General features: G+C 41.9%; 5 protein-coding genes and 1 pseudogene across 11 annotated transcripts; 3 read left to right on the forward strand and 3 right to left on the reverse strand.

The window, feature by feature from the left end:
• Nucleotides 1-2375: 2375 nt before the first annotated feature.
• LOC147059722 (uncharacterized) lies at nt 2376-4454 on the reverse strand (annotated as a pseudogene). Its single transcript, XR_015065673.1, has 2 exons — nt 4100-4454; nt 2376-3617 (listed from the first exon to the last, which is right to left on the reverse strand). The product of XR_015065673.1 is annotated as an uncharacterized LOC147059722 (transcript).
• A 130-nt stretch (nt 4455-4584) lies between these two features.
• LOC147059723 (uncharacterized) lies at nt 4585-7547 on the reverse strand. The gene is made up of 2 exons (XM_085907866.1): nt 6406-7547; nt 4585-5959 (listed from the first exon to the last, which is right to left on the reverse strand). Exon 2 carries the CDS (start codon nt 5955-5957, stop codon nt 4935-4937), a length of 1023 nt encoding a protein of 340 aa, XP_085763992.1. The 5' UTR covers nt 5958-5959; nt 6406-7547; the 3' UTR covers nt 4585-4934.
• Nucleotides 7043-9503, forward strand: LOC147059724 (uncharacterized). Its single transcript, XM_085907855.1, has 3 exons — nt 7043-7455; nt 7974-8099; nt 8204-9503. The coding sequence occupies exons 1-3, from the start codon at nt 7341-7343 to the stop codon at nt 9355-9357; spliced, it is 1395 nt and encodes a 464-aa protein (XP_085763981.1). The 5' UTR covers nt 7043-7340; the 3' UTR covers nt 9358-9503.
• A 528-nt stretch (nt 9504-10031) lies between these two features.
• LOC147059725 (uncharacterized) lies at nt 10032-12075 on the forward strand. 3 transcript variants are annotated; one of them, XM_085907856.1, is made up of 2 exons: nt 10032-10453; nt 10670-12075. In XM_085907856.1, exons 1-2 carry the CDS (start codon nt 10321-10323, stop codon nt 11923-11925), a joined length of 1389 nt encoding a protein of 462 aa, XP_085763982.1. In that variant the 5' UTR covers nt 10032-10320; the 3' UTR covers nt 11926-12075. The 3 variants fall into 3 exon arrangements, with proteins under 3 accessions (XP_085763982.1, XP_085763983.1, XP_085763984.1); XM_085907857.1 differs by having other exon boundaries at nt 10032-10295; XM_085907858.1 differs by lacking the exon at nt 10032-10453 and adding an exon at nt 10463-10515.
• Nucleotides 12076-13215: 1140 nt separating this feature from the next.
• On the reverse strand, nt 13216-15618 carry LOC147059726 (uncharacterized). 3 transcript variants are annotated; one of them, XM_085907864.1, is made up of 3 exons: nt 15174-15618; nt 14455-14530; nt 13216-14409 (listed from the first exon to the last, which is right to left on the reverse strand). In XM_085907864.1, the coding sequence occupies exons 1-3, from the start codon at nt 15265-15267 to the stop codon at nt 13449-13451; spliced, it is 1131 nt and encodes a 376-aa protein (XP_085763990.1). In that variant the 5' UTR covers nt 15268-15618; the 3' UTR covers nt 13216-13448. The 3 variants fall into 3 exon arrangements, with proteins under 3 accessions (XP_085763990.1, XP_085763989.1, XP_085763991.1); XM_085907863.1 differs by having other exon boundaries at nt 13216-14530; nt 15174-15612; XM_085907865.1 differs by having other exon boundaries at nt 13216-14530; nt 15507-15536.
• On the forward strand, nt 15558-17446 carry LOC147059727 (uncharacterized). Of its 2 annotated transcripts, XM_085907860.1 has the most exons (3): nt 15558-15728; nt 15840-15958; nt 16169-17446. In XM_085907860.1, exons 2-3 carry the CDS (start codon nt 15844-15846, stop codon nt 17410-17412), a joined length of 1359 nt encoding a protein of 452 aa, XP_085763986.1. In that variant the 5' UTR covers nt 15558-15728; nt 15840-15843; the 3' UTR covers nt 17413-17446. The 2 variants fall into 2 exon arrangements, with proteins under 2 accessions (XP_085763986.1, XP_085763985.1); XM_085907859.1 differs by having other exon boundaries at nt 15558-15958.
• Nucleotides 17447-18169: the final 723 nt, after the last annotated feature.

The following is an 18169-nucleotide window of genomic DNA, read 5'->3' on the forward strand; positions in this document are numbered from 1 at the left end:
AAGTGGGGGGTTGTTTGGGTGTGGCACTTTTCACTTTCATTTAAATTTTGACCATGATTTTTCCCTAATGAAGTGGCCTGTTATTAGGTACACCTGAAAATGGCGGTGTACCTAATGAAGTGTCCGAGTGACGTCACAGATCAACCAGCCAATCAGAAAGTGGGGGGTTGTTTGGGTGTGGCACTTTTCACTTTCATTTAAATTTTGACCATGATTTTTCCCTAATGAAGTGGCCTGTTATTAGGTACACCTGAAAATGGCGGTGTACCTAATGGAGTGTCCTTGTGACGTCACAGATCAACCAGCCAATCAGAAAGTGGGGGGTTGTTTGGGTGTGGCACTTTTCACTTTCATTTAAATTTTGACCATGATTTTTCCCTAATGAAGTGGCCTGTGATTAGGTACACCTGAAAATGGCGGCGTACCTAATGGAGTGTCCTTGTGACGTCACAGATCAACCAGCCAATCAGAAAGTGGGGGGTTGTTTGGGTGTGGCACTTTTCACTTTCATTTAAATTTTGACCATGATTTTTCCCTAATGAAGTGGCCTGTTATTAGGTACACCTGAAAATGGCGGTGTACCTAATGGAGTGTCCGAGTGACGTCACAAATCAACCAGCCAATCAGAAAGTGGGGGGTTGTTTGGGTGTGGCACTTTTCACTTTCATTTAAATTTTGACCATGATTTTTCCCTAATGAAGTGGCCTGTTATTAGGTACACCTGAAAATGGCGGTGTACCTAATGGAGTGTCCGAGTGACGTCACAGATCAACCAGCCAATCAGAAAGTGGGGGGTTGTTTGGGTGTGGCACTTTTCACTTTCATTTAAATTTTGACCATGATTTTTCCCTAATGAAGTGGCCTGTGATTAGGTACACCTGAAAATGGCGGCGTACCTAATGGAGTGTCCTTGTGACGTCACAGATCAACCAGCCAATCAGAAAGTGGGGGGTTGTTTGGGTGTGGCACTTTTCACTTTCATTTAAATTTTGACCATGATTTTTCCCTAATGAAGTGGCCTGTTATTAGGTACACCTGAAAATGGCGGTGTACCTAATGAAGTGTCCGAGTGACGTCACAGATCAACCAGCCAATCAGAAAGTGGGGGGTTGTTTGGGTGTGGCACTTTTCACTTTCATTTAAATTTTGACCATGATTTTTCCCTAATGAAGTGGCCTGTGATTAGGTACACCTGAAAATGGCGGTGTACCTAATGAAGTGTCCAAGTGACGTCACAGATCAACCAGCCAATCAGAAAGTGGGGGGTTGTTTGGGTGTGGCACTTTTCACTTTCATTTAAATTTTGACCATGATTTTTCCCTAATGAAGTGGCCTGTTATTAGGTACACCTGAAAATGGCGGTGTACCTAATGGAGTGTCCGAGTGACGTCACAGATCAACCAGCCAATCAGAAAGTGGGGGTGAGGGCGGGTGTGGCACTTGACCATGATTTTTCCCTAATGAAGTGGCCTGAGATTAGGTACACCTGAAAATGGCAGTGTACCTAATGGAGTGTCCAAGTGACGTCACAGATCAACCAGCCAATCAGAAAGTGGGGGTGAGGGCGGGTGTGGCACTTGACCATGATTTTTCCCTAATGAAGTGGCCTGTTATTAGGTACACCTCATGGACACTTCAATAGGTACCCCACAAGAGGTTAAAAAATAAAATAATAATAATAAATAAATAAGAAAGTGTCGCGAACGATTCGGCGAACGATTCTGTCGAACGAATCTTTTGAGTGAACTGATTCTAAAGATTCCGTTCACTTCAAAACTGGAATGCACATCACTAAAATGGACAGCGAACGTTTTGCCGTTGTTCTTTTTTCACACGCTTCAACTTCCGGTTCAATGTCAATGACATTCTTGTGCATTACTGCCCCCCTCAGGCGAGAACTTGTACATACACGCACTTCTTGTCTGTCTACAAGTGAAAATCCTACAAGAGCTCCTTCCCAGTTTGGAGAGAATTTATTTGTCTTTGCAATTTAAGACAACATAAACACATCTTATTACGAACAATCTTGTTGTTTTTGTTTTGACTAATTATCTGAAGCTTTACATATGATACACACACGCACATGCATTGCAGTTAAATCATTAAGATCAAGGATGAAGTGCATTCAAGGAGAAAAAGGCATGCTTAACATTCTACAGGTATTATAGATTAGAATAAAAAAAATCCAATAAAAATACAAAGAAAAAAAACAAGATCATTTTTAAAACAAGTGGAATCGACTGAAAACCAATGTGTCTTGTGTTCATGTTCAAAAATGTATTTGGAGCAAATCTTTAGTCATACATGTGGTGTATTTCACATCTTCTCCAATGGAGAACATCTTGTTTCTTGTTCATGTCAGTATGTACATCACCAGCATCTTCACTCTTCCATGGCAATTTAGTGATATGGCCTCTTTTTCTCCTTTTCAATCTCCTTTTATTCTGAACCGAGAAGCAATTACCCCCCTGTGTGTGTTCGTATATGTATTCCCAATTGTACCTTCTGAATGAACCTTTTACCACAAATAAAGCAGGAAAAAGGTTTCTCTCCAGTGTGTGTTCTTGTATGCCTCATTAAACGTCCCTTGACAGAGAATCTTTTCCCACAAATTGAGCAAGGAAAAGGTTTTTCTCCAGTGTGTGTTCTGGTGTGTCTTGTCAAACATCCCTTCTCAGCAAATCTCTTCCCACATATTGAACAGACAAAGGCTTTTTCCCCAGTGTGTGTTCTTGTGTGAGTTCTTAAATTTCCATTTCTGGAGAACCTTTTACCACAAACTGAACAAACAAAAGGTTTCTCCTCAGTGTGCGTCCTTATGTGTGTTCTTAAATGTGTCGTCAGTAAGAATCTTTTACCACAAACTGAGCAAGCAAATGGTTTCTCACCTGTGTGTATTCTTGCGTGCCTTATTAAACTTCCCTTGATATAGAAGCTTTTCCCACAAACTGAGCAGGCAAAAGGTTTCTCCCCAGTGTGTGTTCTTGTGTGTGTTTTTAACTGTCCCAGTCTGGGGAAACTTTTCCCACAAGCTGAGCAGGCATAGGGTTTCTCTCCAGTGTGTGTTCTCGTGTGTGTTCTTAAATATCCCTTTACAGAGAAGCTTTTACCGCATATTGAGCAGGCAAAGGGCTTTTCACCAGTGTGTGTTCGCATGTGTACTTTCAAATTATACTTGGCATCAAAGGCTTTGCCACACTGTGAACATTTCCAGCGTTTCTTGTGAGATGTCTTGTCAGATTTGGAGTGTTCATCATGGTCAGTGTCAGTAGAGTGTGCGGTAATGCCGTCACTATCTGACAGTGGAGCTAAGGGGCTGCCTGCTTGTGATTTTCCACAGCGGTCTCCATCACCTTCTGTTGTCACATATTGACTTGAGCTGCAGCTTGAAGGCTCCGCCCCGTCCTTCTCTTTACCTTTACTGGGATGGGGCTGTGACTTGTGACCTCGCTCTTCATCATCTTCACACTTCACAATGACAACACTCAACGGAAACTTGTTGATATCTGCCTCCTGCTCTTCATCTTTTATGTGGTGGATTTGAGGTTCCTCACGCTCTTTAGTGTGGAAGGTCGCTGGCTCCAGCTGCTCAGGATGAAGACCTTTCTCATTGATGTCTGCATGACACAAAAAGGAACACACAAGTCAGTCTTTGCTTTGCCAAGTTTCATATTTGATGATTGTAGATTATTTCTTTTTGACAATGTTTTAGTCGTTATTTGCTTTATTTGAACGCAGCCATTTTTCATTACTCTATGCTATATTCTTTTTTGTACTAGTTTTGTAGAAGCTACCTTAAGGGGTAACCTCAAGGGATAAATAAAGTTGAGTCTAAGTCTAGAACTGATAAGAGTGACGAAAAGTTGTGACCTGGGAAAAAAAAGGCTGTATGGCGTTTACACCAGTAGATGGCGCAAACACACTAAACATGGTCCTTGACTGGACTTGAGTGGCAAATAGAAATTGAAAACTGTCGCAAATTTTCTCAATGTGGTCTTGTGATGCAATTTCTTTGAGACATTTGAATTGAAAGTGCCAGAGTCTAAATGCAACAAAGGAATAATTATTGAAAGCGCAGTGTGGTAGGACATGTACAAACCTGCTCTGTGCAACGCAACGCGAGGCTGCTTGCAACCAGCTTCCAGTCGTTGTCGCCCCTTCTTCTCTTTCGTTTGACATAGTTCACCCATCAAATCTTTTTTCAAACGTTTTGCACACATTGTCGCGCGACTCTCACAACGCCGATCTCCGGCTTTGTTTATAGCTAGCAAGCTAAGCCAAGATAGTTTCTACGTGCGCCGACACGCATTTGGCCTGGCACGAAGATGTGATGAATGATATTTTACCACAACTAATTCGTAATAGTACGCACGGGACTAATTCGAGAAGAATTATTCGGTGAAGCACGTCTGTTTTGGCTACAGCTACGCTAGCCCAAAGTAGCGCTGTATACTACGTAGTACGGCAAGCCAACACGGACAAACCAGCTTTGTGGGTCTTTCAAGAAATGATATCAAGGCTGTGTCCGCAAACCCTCAAATACCGTCCCAAGCAGCCACAGACACACTTGTGTACAAACACATATTTATTGAAAGTAAATTTTTACCATCAAGCAATAATTTAGCAAAAAGACACCAAAACAACAAACAAACAAAATTCCTCCTGGGAAAACAATCCAATATAATTTATGTATTGTTTCAATAAAAATACAACTGCTTACCTTCCTTGCAAGCAGAAACAAAAGGTAAAAAAAATAATACCAAAAAGACTCACATTCCATAATTTGGACCTAGTTAAAACACAATTCTATCTGTTAAATGGATAACTTGTCATTAAATACTTTACAACACACACTATAACTCCCTGGTCCTTTACGTGTGTAAATCTGGTGTTATGGGGAATCTTTCATCACAAACTAAGAGTGAAAATGCTTTTTAGTCCGCATGTGATCTCATGTGTTTCGCCAAGCCTGAATGATCACGGAAACTTAAGGCACAAACTGAGCAGTCAAAAGGTTTCTCTCCAGTGTGTGTTCTGGTATGAATTCTGAGATGTCCACTTGTAGAGAATCCTTTGCCACAAAGTAAGCAGGCAAAAGGTCTCGCTCCAGTATGTGTTCTTTCATGTGTTGTTAGATGTCCCTTTGTTGAGAAGCTTTTGACACAATATGAACAGGGGAAAGGTTTTTCTCCGGTGTGTGTTCTTTTGTGATTTGTTAAACTGATCTTCTGAGTGAATCGAAGTCCACATACTTCACAGGCATAAGGTTTTTCCCCAGTGTGTGTTCTTGTGTGAGTTTTCAAATGTCCACTTACAGAGAATGCTTTACCGCAAACCGAGCAGACAAAGGGTTTCTCCCCGGTGTGTCGCCTTGTGTGTGCTATTAAATGTCTCTTTCCAGAGAACCTTTGGCCACACGTTGAACAGGCAAAAGGTTTTTCTCCAGTGTGTGTTCTCATGTGATTACTTAAAGTGACCTTTTGAGCAAATCCAAGACCACATAATGAGCACACAAAAGGTTTCTCTCCAGTGTGTGTTCTTGTATGGGTGACTAAATGTCCCTTTATCGAGAATGTTTTGCCACATACTGAGCAAGTAAAAGGTTTCTCTCCGGTGTGCATCCTTGTATGTCTTTTCAATGATGACGTGTTGAAAAAGGTTTTGTCACACTGAGAACATTTCACATGCTTTTTAGTGGCACCTTTGTGTTCATCTTCATCATCATTATTTTCATCATCAGTGTCAGAAGTGAGTAATGCTCCATTATCATTATCTGATAACGGAGCCAAGAGGTTGTCTGCTTGTGATCCTCCACAGCGGTCTCCATCATCTTTTTCTCCTTTATCGTCACTCTGATTGACAGTCAATGAAAACGTGTCGATTCCATCCTGCTGCTCAGTGTTGATGATGCAGGCCTTCAGCTCCTGCTGCTCAGGATGAAGACATTTTTGACTCATGTCTGCAGGAAAGAGGACAAACACAATTGGTTTGCTAATTCCAGCGTCTCACATTGTGGTGAAATAACATCAATCCTAATTCTGCAGGATGCCAAATGATAGATCCATTCATTCTTCATTGAACCGCAGGCAAAAGAAAAGCAAAAGACATCAAGCTGCATTTTGACGTTACGAATGTTAGATTAAAAGTAACCCCAATGTCGCATTGGTGAAGTTGCACAATGACCAGACGTTGCGCTTCACAGATGACGACTCGTCTGGACTCTCTGCTGGCCTTTTGTATCCACCTTGCGTCCCTCTTCTCTCTTTTTCCAGTCATTTTAGTGTGGGCCAGTTTAATGTCCCAACTCAGTTGAACAGGTATTGCGTGGCGTCGATGAACAAAAATGGCAACGGTGGCTAAAATCGAACAATATCCGAAGCAAGTGAGAGAAACCAGTGAACAAACCTTTGGGTCGATTTGATAACAGCGTCCGCGCGTTGATGTCGGTCGGTCCTCTTTTGTTCAACAAAGTTGTTCGGCATATTCTGCTTTGATGCTTTTCGCACACATTTTCGGTAGATAAGCACCAAACTTTGGAATCACACTTGATTTCGGCTTAGCGATGGACTGACAACAAGCACGTCTTTTCGTTAGCTGCTAACGAGCTCAACTAAGCATAGCTAGGCTAAGCTACGAAAGCCTGAGAAGCCTCAACGTCCACGAAAGCGAGTTTATCCTCATAATGTTTCAATGATCGATATAGTATTCTTATGGCGGATTTGCCGTATAAAGGCTTCTGTGTATTTAGCACAAATTTTCGTACATTTATTCCGTAAGCTTGCGAGACTTGCTTTTATTTGCTAATCACGAGCAGTGGCGCGCATGCGCAGAAGGTCGACCGACTTGCGCCGAAACCTTTTTACGCCATGTGTCGTTTTACGAAAGAACCCGAGAACTCTGGCATTTAGCTGGTGGTAGGGATGAGTTGGTTGCTATTTTTCTGGAGAAAAAAAAAAAGAGTTCATTTGTAAGGCCACTAATCCTTCGCCAGCGAGTCTATTGGAAACAACAAGAAAAAAGCGACACTGTCGTAATGTCCCAGTGGCGCTGCCGTACAACGGTTACTGTCGTAGCTTCACTTCCGCCCTACGATTTATGTGAGCAAACGCGCTTCATTTTCTGTTTTTTCCCCCCGAATTAAAAGTGAAATACTAATGATGCTATGAGTACATCCGATCACCGCTTTTACTGGAGTAAAACGTGAGTCGTTAAATCCACTCTGTGAACATCGAAGCTTCTTGACCTAGCTTAGTTTAGCTTTCCAGCCGCTAACAAGCTGACACCTTTGTTGTACACGTACAACTGAGCACCTTGTAAGGTGTTGTAATGCTCGTGTGAAAATGTGTGCAAAAAGTGCGAAAGAATATTACGTGGAGGAACGTTTTGGGACAAAAGAGGAGAGCGATCGACAACAACTTGTCACGGTTGTCACCAAGCTTCACGATGACGAAGCAGGTTTGTTCATATCCTAATACTTGACACATTGTAAAAATTTTCCCCCTGAATGGAATCGTTCTAAAATGGTACTGCGCTTTTTAGTATTGTTGTTGTTTTGGTGTCTATACGCCTGTCTTTGAAACTACGTTTAATAATAATAATACATTTTATTTGTAAAGCACTTTTCATAAAAGAATCTCAAAGTGCTACAGAAATAAGACGAGCAATAAAAAACACACAAGAAACCAGAACAAAGGCAGAAAAGCACAGAGGCGATAGAAGACACCTATGAGGAGCCGGGGAAAGCCTTTCTAAACGGAAAAGTTCTAACACCCATTTGTTCCCAGTATCCACGACAGCACTTTAAAATTCAACATGCACCTCTCAAACGCGCGTGTGTGTGTGTGTGTGTGTGTGTGGGGGGTGTAAATAGCTAACATTCATCCCACCATTGATGGCTCCAATCCATTTCCCTACTTAGTGCTTTTTAGCTAGAGCGCTAAGAGCGCATATGTAACCCTTCTTGTGTGGTATAGACAATCTTCATTCCAAGCAGCAGGAGTCACAACAGTCCTATGTGAAAGAGGAAGAGCTGGAGAATCATATCACCCAGTTTCCATTTCCCGGTGTCATTATAAAGAGAGAAGATGACGACGAGCAAGGTAAGCGGTCACGGCTTCATCCCAGTCACAAAATGAAACTCCTGTAGACTAAGTCAAGCTTGACTTTACCAAACCACGTGTATTTGTCTCCTTGTGTTGTGCAGACATGGGTGGAGATGTTTGTCCTGAGCAGCAGATGAAAGCGGAAGAGCAGGAGACTAATGTAACAGAGTTTCCGTTGACTAGTGTCATTGTGAAGATTGAAGATGACCACGAAGAAAGTAATGGAGATCACCACGGAGGATCACAAATAGATGGGCTCTTACCTCCGCTATCAGACTCGCCTGACACAGACAACGAAGACTCTCCAGTTGACACGGACACATACTGGAAATGCTCGCAGTGCGGAAAAGCATCCAGTTCAAAATGGGGCTTGAAAATACACATGAGAACACATACTGGGGAAAAGCCTTTTCCCTGCACAATTTGTGGGAAACGATTCACGCAGAAGGGACATTTACGAGCACACACAAGAACACACACCGGGGAGAAACCTTTTCCCTGCACAGTCTGCGGTCTTGTATTGAGTCAAAAAGTTAATTTGACAAATCACATGAGAATACACACTGGCGAGAAGCCTTTTGCGTGCTCAACTTGTGGTAAAAGATTCTCCGTAAAAGGACATTTAAAAATCCATACAAGAACACACACTGGAGAGAAACCTTTTGCCTGCTTGGTTTGTGGTCAGACATTCTCTCTAAAGGGACATTTAAGAACACACACGAGAACACACACTGGAGAGAAGCCCTATCCTTGCTCAGTGTGTGGTAAACGATTCTCTATCAAGGGACATTTGGTAGCACACACCAGAACACACACTGGGGAGAGACCTTTTTCCTGCTCGGTGTGTGGTCTTAGATTAACTCAAAAGATTAGTTTGACGAATCACATGACAATACATACTGGAGAGAAACCTTACGAGTGCACATTTTGCGGTAAGAAATTCTCCATCAAGGGCCAGTTGATGACACACACAAGAATACACACTGGTGAGAAACCTTTTGTCTGCTCTGTCTGCGCCGTAAGTTTCAGTGATCGTTCAGGATTAGTTAAACACGTGAGAACACACACGGGGGAGAAACTGTACTCGTGCACGTTTTGCAGTAAAAGTTTCTCTCAAAGATGCACTTTGACAATACACACAAGAACACACACTGGTGAAAAACCATACAGTTGTGACACGTGTGAGAAAAGATTTTCCCGTAAGGATCAGGTGAAAAAACATAAGTGTGTTGGGGAAAAGAAAAGTAATCAATGAAATGCAATAATAATGATCATTGCGATAAAAGTGTAAATGTGAAATAGTGTTCAATATCTATCATAGAGGCTTCAATGATTTGAAGATAAATGGTCATTGCTTTCTTTGGTGCAATTGTGAATCCTACATCATCATTTGTTATTAAATGTGTGAGATGCTCCTCATCAGTGCTGACTCCAAAATTATTATTCAATAACATTAACTCAAGAAAATGTACGCTGACGTTTTCATTTGATTCAGTTATGAAAGTAAGACTGGTGTTTTGTAGTCATCGATGCTGATTGAATTTTTGTGTTCACAGACACGACCAGAAATGTTTGATTTTTTTAAATATTCACTTTAATATGTTTGAATTTTCTCGTCTGTCTTCCAAATATAATATGCAACATTTGACATTCCATATGACATTCGCCCAATCGTTAGGAAGTGGAGTTAGCTGACATTTTCGAGCTCGAAAACCTTCCAGGGAGTTTTTGATCTATTCAAATCCACTCATAATTTGTTCATGTCAAACCTGATTTTAATTTAAAATAATAATAATAATAATTGAATAAAACTAGATCAAATGAAGATGCTCGATGAAGTCGACGCGTGAGTTGTTGACGTGGAATCCAGACAGCAACTTCCGTTTTGGTCGGAAGCGTTTCCAAATGGTAGTTTCAAAATAAAATCTAAGGAGCGCCGTCATAGGCCCTGTCGCGATGACATTGCCGAAGAAGAACCAAACGCGCTCCTCTAAACATTTCTTTCTGGGCTACAGCTTGACCCACTGAAGAATTTCACGGAATAAAAGGCTATTATTCAAATCTTAATGTCCGGGGTAAACTCGTCTCGGTGCACGTTGAAGCTTCTCAATCTTGCTAGCTTGGTTTAGCTCGCTAGCCGCTAACAAAGAGCCACGTTTCCTAACGACTCGCAAAGCAGAGCCCTAGTGAAAGGTATTGTGATTATCGCGTGAAAATAATGTGCACACGACGTGTGAAAGAAGAAGAGTGCGAGAAGCAACTTGCTGGAACGCAAGACAATGAGCGACAACGTGAACGTCGTCAACTGGACGCTCATTTCAAAAGGCCTCAAAATGCATTACACACAACAGGTTCGGTCCATTCTTGTTCATTGCCTTGCGTTGAAAAGGATTTCACGGTGTTGTGTTTCAATGTGAGTTGTTGTTCAACTAATATGCTGTGTTTTTAGAAAGGCTCTTTCCCAAAATGATTTGAACTCCACACATGGAATGCCGCAACCTAGATTCGAACCCGCAACCTTTGAACGGCGAGGCGTGTTTTAAGACTGTTTGTCTTATGCCCTGCAGATTACGTTCAAGACGAAGAGGAGGAGTCTAAGCACCCCCATATTAAAGAAGAAGCGCAGGAGGCTGATATTGGCCAGTTGCCGTTGACCTCTGTTCCTTTCGTGAGGAAGGATGATGAAGACAAAGGTCAACGTGAGGAAAACAGCGCAATGAAGCACATGACAGCCCAAGGTGACGGAGATCACTGCAGAAGATTGCAAGCAGACAAGCTTTTGCCACCACTATCAGATAGTGACGACATCACATCGCACTCTTCTGATACTCTTGACGACGATGAACACACAAAAGGTGAAAGGACCTGTCACGATAAGAAGAAGAAACACTGGAAATGCTCCCAATGTGACAAAACCTTTGTTTTCAAGTCCGTTTTAAAGAGTCACATGATGAGTCACACCGGAGAGAAACCTTATGTCTGCAAAGTTTGCGGTAAAAGATTCTCTCGTAGACAAAATATGACCACGCACGCACGAGTTCATACTGGAGAGAAACCTTTTGTCTGCTCAGTTTGTGGTAAAAGCTTCTCTCGTAGACAATCTATGACAACGCACACAAGAACACATACTGGAGAGAAACCTTTTTCCTGCTCAGTTTGCGGTAAAAGCTTCACTGAAAAGAGGCATTTGAAAACACACACAAGAACACACACTGGAGAGAAACCTTTTGAATGCACAGTTTGTGGTAAAAGCTATTTTGTAAAGAAAAGTCTCATGAACCACACAATAACACACACAGGGGAGAAACCTTTTGAATGTCCAGTATGCAAGAAAAGATTCACCCAGAAAGGCTATTTAATGTTACACAAAAGGACACATAGTGGAGAAAAACCTTTCGCCTGCTCAGATTGTGGTAAAAGATTCTATCTGGGGAGGGATTTAAGAAAACACACAAGAACCCACACTGGAGAAAAACCCTTTGACTGCTCTTTTTGTGGAAAACGGTTCTCTGAAAAGGGAAATTTGCTGTTACACACGAGAACACACACTGGCGAAAAACCTTTTGACTGCTCAGTTTGCGGCAAAAGATTCTCTGAGAGGGGAAATTTAATTTTACACACGAGAGCTCACACCGGAGAGAAGCCCATTGTGTGCTCGGTTTGTGGGAAACGATTCACTCATAAGGGCCACTTAAGAAGACACGCAAGAACTCACACCGGAGATAAACCTTTTGACTGCTCGGTTTGCGCCAAGAAATTTTCCGACAAGGGGAACTTAAGAAGACACGCAAGAACCCACACTGCGGACAAACCATTTGCCTGACAATGGACATTATCCACAAGAAGTCAAAAATCAAGAGAACACATTCGCTTGCGTGATCAAATATTGCCTGGTAAGAGGCACAAATGTGAAGAAATACAGGAGGAAACGTGTACTTGAGATCCGGAATAAAGTACAAAGCATTTCAAGTGATAGCGTTCAGTATCCTTTTGTGTTTTTCATTGTCTGGTGAAAGGCACAGGAGCCCTCCCTGCATCATCTGCAACTGGAGTGACATGCTAGCCCACCAAGCGATCAATTCGAAAATCAAGTGTTTGGAGTCAACCAGGTCAAAACGTTTCCTATAGTGGGAAGCAGCCACATGCCTGGGGGACGGACGTTCTTTAGCGGCCACAACTTAGAAATTCACTGACAGAAAGATGAGCTCACAATTCTCGATCACTTTCTCAACATTCCAAAGGCAGAAGTGAGTTCAAGCAAATGTCCACGATAACTTACCAAACAGGAAGGAGCACCGCCAACCGGATGTCCTCGATGCAGTCTGTTTTTTTTTTAAATGGACTGTTTCCTCTTGGAATTGAGAAGAAAATGGAACTCGTTTCCACTCCGACTCCTACAAGGTAAGTTCGTATACTTTGAAACGATTCAAAAACTACGACAACGTCACACTAATAATCATAAATTAAGAAAGAAATCTTCCCGTCCACGCGTGTATCGGCCGTCGTTTTTGATTCAATGATGCGCGCGCAGCTTGATCAAGTAGGATGGAAAGGAGTCTACATTCATACATGATTGTATTTCAAAACTGCTTATCACGATGAACTAAATGTCAAGCCAAATTGTTTCTACTAGGGGGGAGAAGAGTAAATACAAATTCGTTGAACTGATCAATTCAATAAAGCAGGTGGATCAAAATGAGCCCGTTTGAAATCGGCCTTCCTACCCGGAGCATAAAAAGCGACGCACACGGCTCCGGATGTAAACAAACATCATGCACAAGACACGTACGTCATAAAGGTGCGTTCTTCTGTTGACACGTTCGCCAAAACATTGACAAAGGGGCGATGCGAGAGGATGGACTGTCAATCTTCGTCTCCTCCTTCGATTCACCTCTAATTAAAGTTTATTGAATAAAACAAGACAATCCAAGTCGATGTAAAATAGCTGATTGATCAATAAATAAATAAATTAAAAAAAAAAAAAATATATATATATATATATATATATATATATATTATTATTATTATTTTTTTTTTAAATCCACAAATACACTAAATTGGAGTGCATCGTGCATGTTGTTTCTAAGTTTGGATAAAGAATTTGCAGATAGTGTCACCATACAGCTACATATTTATAAAACATAATACACTGTAGTTACATACTTTATATCATACATTATATTACATTTATAGCGTGGTGAGAAGAGAAGAAAGATAGGGTGGGGTCTTTATGGATAGAAATCAGTCAATTTGTTTGCTTGAGTGAAAATAAAGCCAATTAAGTCGGGCTTAAAGCTCTCAGCGGTACATTTCTACAGCTTACCACAAAGCCACAAGTCAAAATCTTCATTGACTGCTGCTCGCCTCACCAGCACACTTGTGCTTCTTCACATTATCTTTACGAGAGAATCTTTTATCACACGCATGGCAACTGAATGGCTTTTCACCAGTGTGTGCTCTGGCGTGTCTTCCTAAATGTCCCTTCTGAGCAAATCTTTGACCGCAAACGGAGCACGAAAACTGTTTCTCCCCAGTGTGTATTCTTGTGTGCCTGATGGAATCTGCCTTCAGGGCAAATCTTTGGCCACAAACTGGGCAGGCAAAAGGTTTATCGTCCGCGTGCGTTGCCGTATGTTGAATGAAATGTTCCTTCACAGAGAATCGTTCACCGCAAACTGAGCAGACAAAACATTTCTCTCCAGTGTGTATTTTTGTATGGTTAATTAAACTTGCTTTTACAGAGAATCTCTGAGTGCACACTGGGCAAGCAAAAGGTTTCTCTCCAGTGTGAGTTCTTGTGTGTGTTCTTAAATGTCCCTTTTCAGAGAACCTTTTACCACAAACGGGGCAAGAAAAGGGTTTTTCCCCTGTGTGTATTCTTTTGTGCCTTATTAAACTTACGCTGAAAGAGAATCTTTGCCCGCAAACTAGGCAGACAAAAGGTTTCTCTCCAGTGTGTGTTCTTGTGTGCCTTATTAGATCGGTCTTCATATGGAATCTTTTGGCACAAACTGAGCAGGTAAAATGTTTCTCTCCACTGTGTAGTCTCATGTGTACTTTTAAAGTGTACTTTGAAACATAGGTTTTCCCACACTCAGAACACTTGTTGTCAGTATGACATGTCATATCAGCTGTAGAGTGTTTCTTGTTGTCATCATCATCATCAGTGTGAGGAGAGTGTGAGGTGATGTCACCACTATCTAATGGTGGGGCTAAGAGGCTGTCTGATTGTGATCCTCCACAGCGGTCCCCATCACCTTCATCATGGTCACGCTTGACAATGACAGTGGTGATATCAGCTTCTTGCTCTTCCTCTTTAATGAGCGAGGGCCCTGACCAAGTCCAAGGCCCGTCTTCCTCTTTCATGCTGGGTGTCTCTGGCTCCTCTGGCACCTGCCTCTCAGGATGAAGATATTCTTCAATGAAGTCTGCAGACGCGCATGATAACAGATTATTATGCGATTTCTTGATTATATTTCTTATATTATTGTGTCACATAGGGCATCTGGCCTAGATGAGAAGTATGGAAAAGTAAAAAGGTCAGAAAAGAGCATTGTGTCATTCGTGATCTAAACCAACAAATCAACACTATTCATTTCAGTCATTTGCAAACCAGTTTCTGATAATACTGTATTTTAAAAATAGCAAAATGAATACTGACGTCAAACAGAAACAGTAGCACTTCACAAAATGAATCCATCGGCAGATTGGGCTAACTCTTAGAAAAATGTCATTGCTTTACTTACAACCAGTAAAGAGTCACGAATGACTTCAAAGCAGAACCTTGCTAACTGGGAGATATGAGCCCGAGGTGTCCCTAGCGGTCATAAATTGGGACCAATACTTGTCAAATCTGAAGATACTGGCCTTATGCAAAAGATGGAAATTCAAATTCCCAACTGTCGCAAATACTACACTCTTATTATTGACTTCCCGAATGGATAGAACCATTTCACAATAATAAGGCGTCATTAAATTGGAGTCCAACTCATTTCATAACTGGTTCCCTTGAAAAGTGCACGAATGGCGCGAAGAATGAAAAAGCGAAGAAACCCGCTCTGTGCAACGTACCTGGAGGTGTCTTCAAAACAGCCTCCTGTGGTTGCAGCTCGTCGCCGTCGTCTTTTGCTCGAGAAAGTTCCCCCGCGGACATTCTTGTCCACATTTTCCCACCATAACCACACCAATTCACGCTTGATCTTAAAGCGATGTGTCAAACGCGTACCTTTGTTTGCGCCTGGCAAGCTAACTCCGAGAAGCTAGCTCGAGAAGCTCCAACGTGCACCGAGTATAATTCCTTGTTACTCTATTGTTACTTTATGAACATACTGCGTCGAAGAGTCGTTTTATGAGGTGACTCGATATGTCTCCGGATCGACATGAAAACTTGTTGTTTGACGGTACCTCCACGTGAACTAATAGGGCAGCAGTAGTTCAGGGGCCGCGGCACGTCTTGCGTCACTTCCGCTTCTTCCGTACTTCTTCTGTCGCTCCACTTCCGTGTGTGGTGACCAATCTTTGCTAAATACTTGTGAATTAGTACTCAATGTACTGAAGCCTCGACATATTACGTCCTGGAGGAAAATAATAATGATTCAATCTTCGTGTAGGAAAAGCCCATTCTCAGTGCGCGTTGTTTAGTTTTGCTTGCTAGCCCTAAACAAAAGGGTCGCGCTTATCATTAACAATTCGCTCAGCAGAGCAGAGATCAAGTGTGACTGTCTTGTTATTATTGAGGAACATGTGCGCAAAACTTGTGAAAGAAGAGTACGAGGAGGGCTTTTGTGGAATAAAAGAGGGGGACGAGCCTCAACGACTGAACGCTGTCTTCGAGAAGCCTCACGATGTTTTACACGGTTTGCTCACTTCATCTCCTACATTATCTACTCAATTTTCATCTTTACAACATAACTGTTTCTGAATTATTATAAATCTGGGTTGCCTACATTGTTTTCAGCTGCAATACTTGGAAAAAAAATGTCAATGTTATGATGTATTTACGTCAGGAACTGTGAAGTGGATGTACGACAACCACATAGTGGTTTATTTGACTCCGTGTTTTGCAGACGTCACTGAAGATCTTCACCCAGACCTGCAGGAGCCAGATCTCTTTTCCATTAAAGAGGAAGGGCCAGAGTCTCTTCTTATGAAAGAAGAAGAGCTGGAGTTATATATCACAGAGTTTCCGTTGACAGCCATTGTTAAGTGTGAAGAAGATGATGATGAGGATGGAAGAGAAGACTGTCAAGGATCCCAAGAAGATGGGCTCTTGGCTCCACTATCAGAGAGTGATATGTCACGCACTCCTGACACTGATGATGGGGGTGGTGACGTTGAACACGCTAAAGGTGATGTCTCGTGTCACCTTGATAACAAATCCATGAAATGTCCTCAGTGTGACAAAACCTTTTTCAACAAGTCACAGTTGAAAAGACACACCATAACTCACAATCCAGAGAAGCCTTTTGCCTGCTCAACTTGTGCCAAAACATTTGCTCATAAAGGACATTTGAACATACACATGCGGATGCACACTAAGGAGAAACCTTTCTCCTGCTCACTTTGTGGCCTGAAAGTAACTCAAAAGAGTAGCTTAACAAATCACATGAGAATTCACACTGGAGAGAAACCCTTTGTCTGCTCAGTCTGCAACGTAGGTTTCGGAAGACGTTCATATTTGATAAAACACACACGAATACACACTGGGGACAAACCATTTTCCTGTGTCGTTTGTGACAAAAGATTCTGTATAAAGGCAGATTTAAAAAGGCACACAAGAACACATACTGGTGAAAAACCTTTTGCCTGTTCAGTTTGTGGCAAAGCTTTTTCTTTGAAGGGAAGTTTAAGAATACACACAAGAACACACACTGGGGAGAAGCCATTTGTCTGCTCAGTTTGTGGGAAAGGTTTCACTGTGAAAACATGCTTAATAAGGCACACAAGAACACACGATGGTGAGAAACCTTTTGCCTGTTCAGTTTGTGGCCAAAGATTCCACGTGAAGACATGCCTGATAAGGCACACTAGAACACACACCGGAGAGAAACCTTTTGCTTGCGCAGTCTGCGATCTAAGCTTTATCGATCGCACGGGATTAGTTCGACACACAAGAACACACACTGGGGAGAAACTGTTTGCTTGCTCAGTTTGTGGTAAAAGTTTCACGCAAAGATGCATATTAGAGAAACACACCAGAATACACACTGGTGAAAAACCATTCTGTTGCAGTCTGTGTGGTAAAAGATTCTCTCGTAAGGACCGAGTTAAGAGACACAAGTGTGCTGGTGAGAAAAGTAGTGGGAAATGAAACATGAGTTGGCAAAGTGCACGCGTGGCCCTCAATAAAGTACACATTTTGAAACGGTGCAGTCCAGTTTGTTTCTATGCTCTTGCCATGGCTGCGGCCGGCATGGTCAGGTGGTAACATGATGCGTTGGCCAGGTCAGGCGAGAAAGACTACGCATGATGACATCACTGTTTCAGTATTCCTTGATAGTCTTAACTAAAAGTCCAGCACCCTCTAGTGGCCAGAAGAAACCTCTTCATAAAGTAGTGACTAGACAAGAGTAAAAAGGGAACAAACCTGCCCTGTGCAACACATCATTTCATTTAAAACATGATTTACAAAATATACTTCATTTGCAAAATGTACAGTCTGAATAGGAACCGCGCCAAACAAAAAAAGAAGGCTGTATTCAGACCAGAAAAGTCCTTTAGTCTGCTTGTTTGGTCCAGGACAAATTTTATTTATTTTTTTCGTTTGGTGCGAATCCTCTTCAGACTGCACATTTTGCAAGTGAAGTATATTTCGTAAACACATCCACGCTTGTGATGATCTGTGCTCCCATTGCTCAAAAAACAATTTGAACATGTAATATTAAGATAGCAGCAAAGAAGTCTCCAACCCAAGTCAGCAATTTAGATTAGGATTCCGCATCAGACTGATTCATCCTGAAATCACTTGATGGTCTTTTTACACAATGGCATTGATCCCAGTCACATACATTCTCATTTGTATGCTTGGAATGCATCTATAAAATACAGAAGATTTTTGCTGACCCTGT

Source organism: Syngnathus leptorhynchus, chromosome 3, assembly GCF_054491065.1.
Source record: "Syngnathus leptorhynchus isolate UIUO chromosome 3, UIUO_Slep, whole genome shotgun sequence".
Lineage (NCBI taxonomy): Eukaryota > Metazoa > Chordata > Actinopteri > Syngnathiformes > Syngnathidae > Syngnathus > Syngnathus leptorhynchus.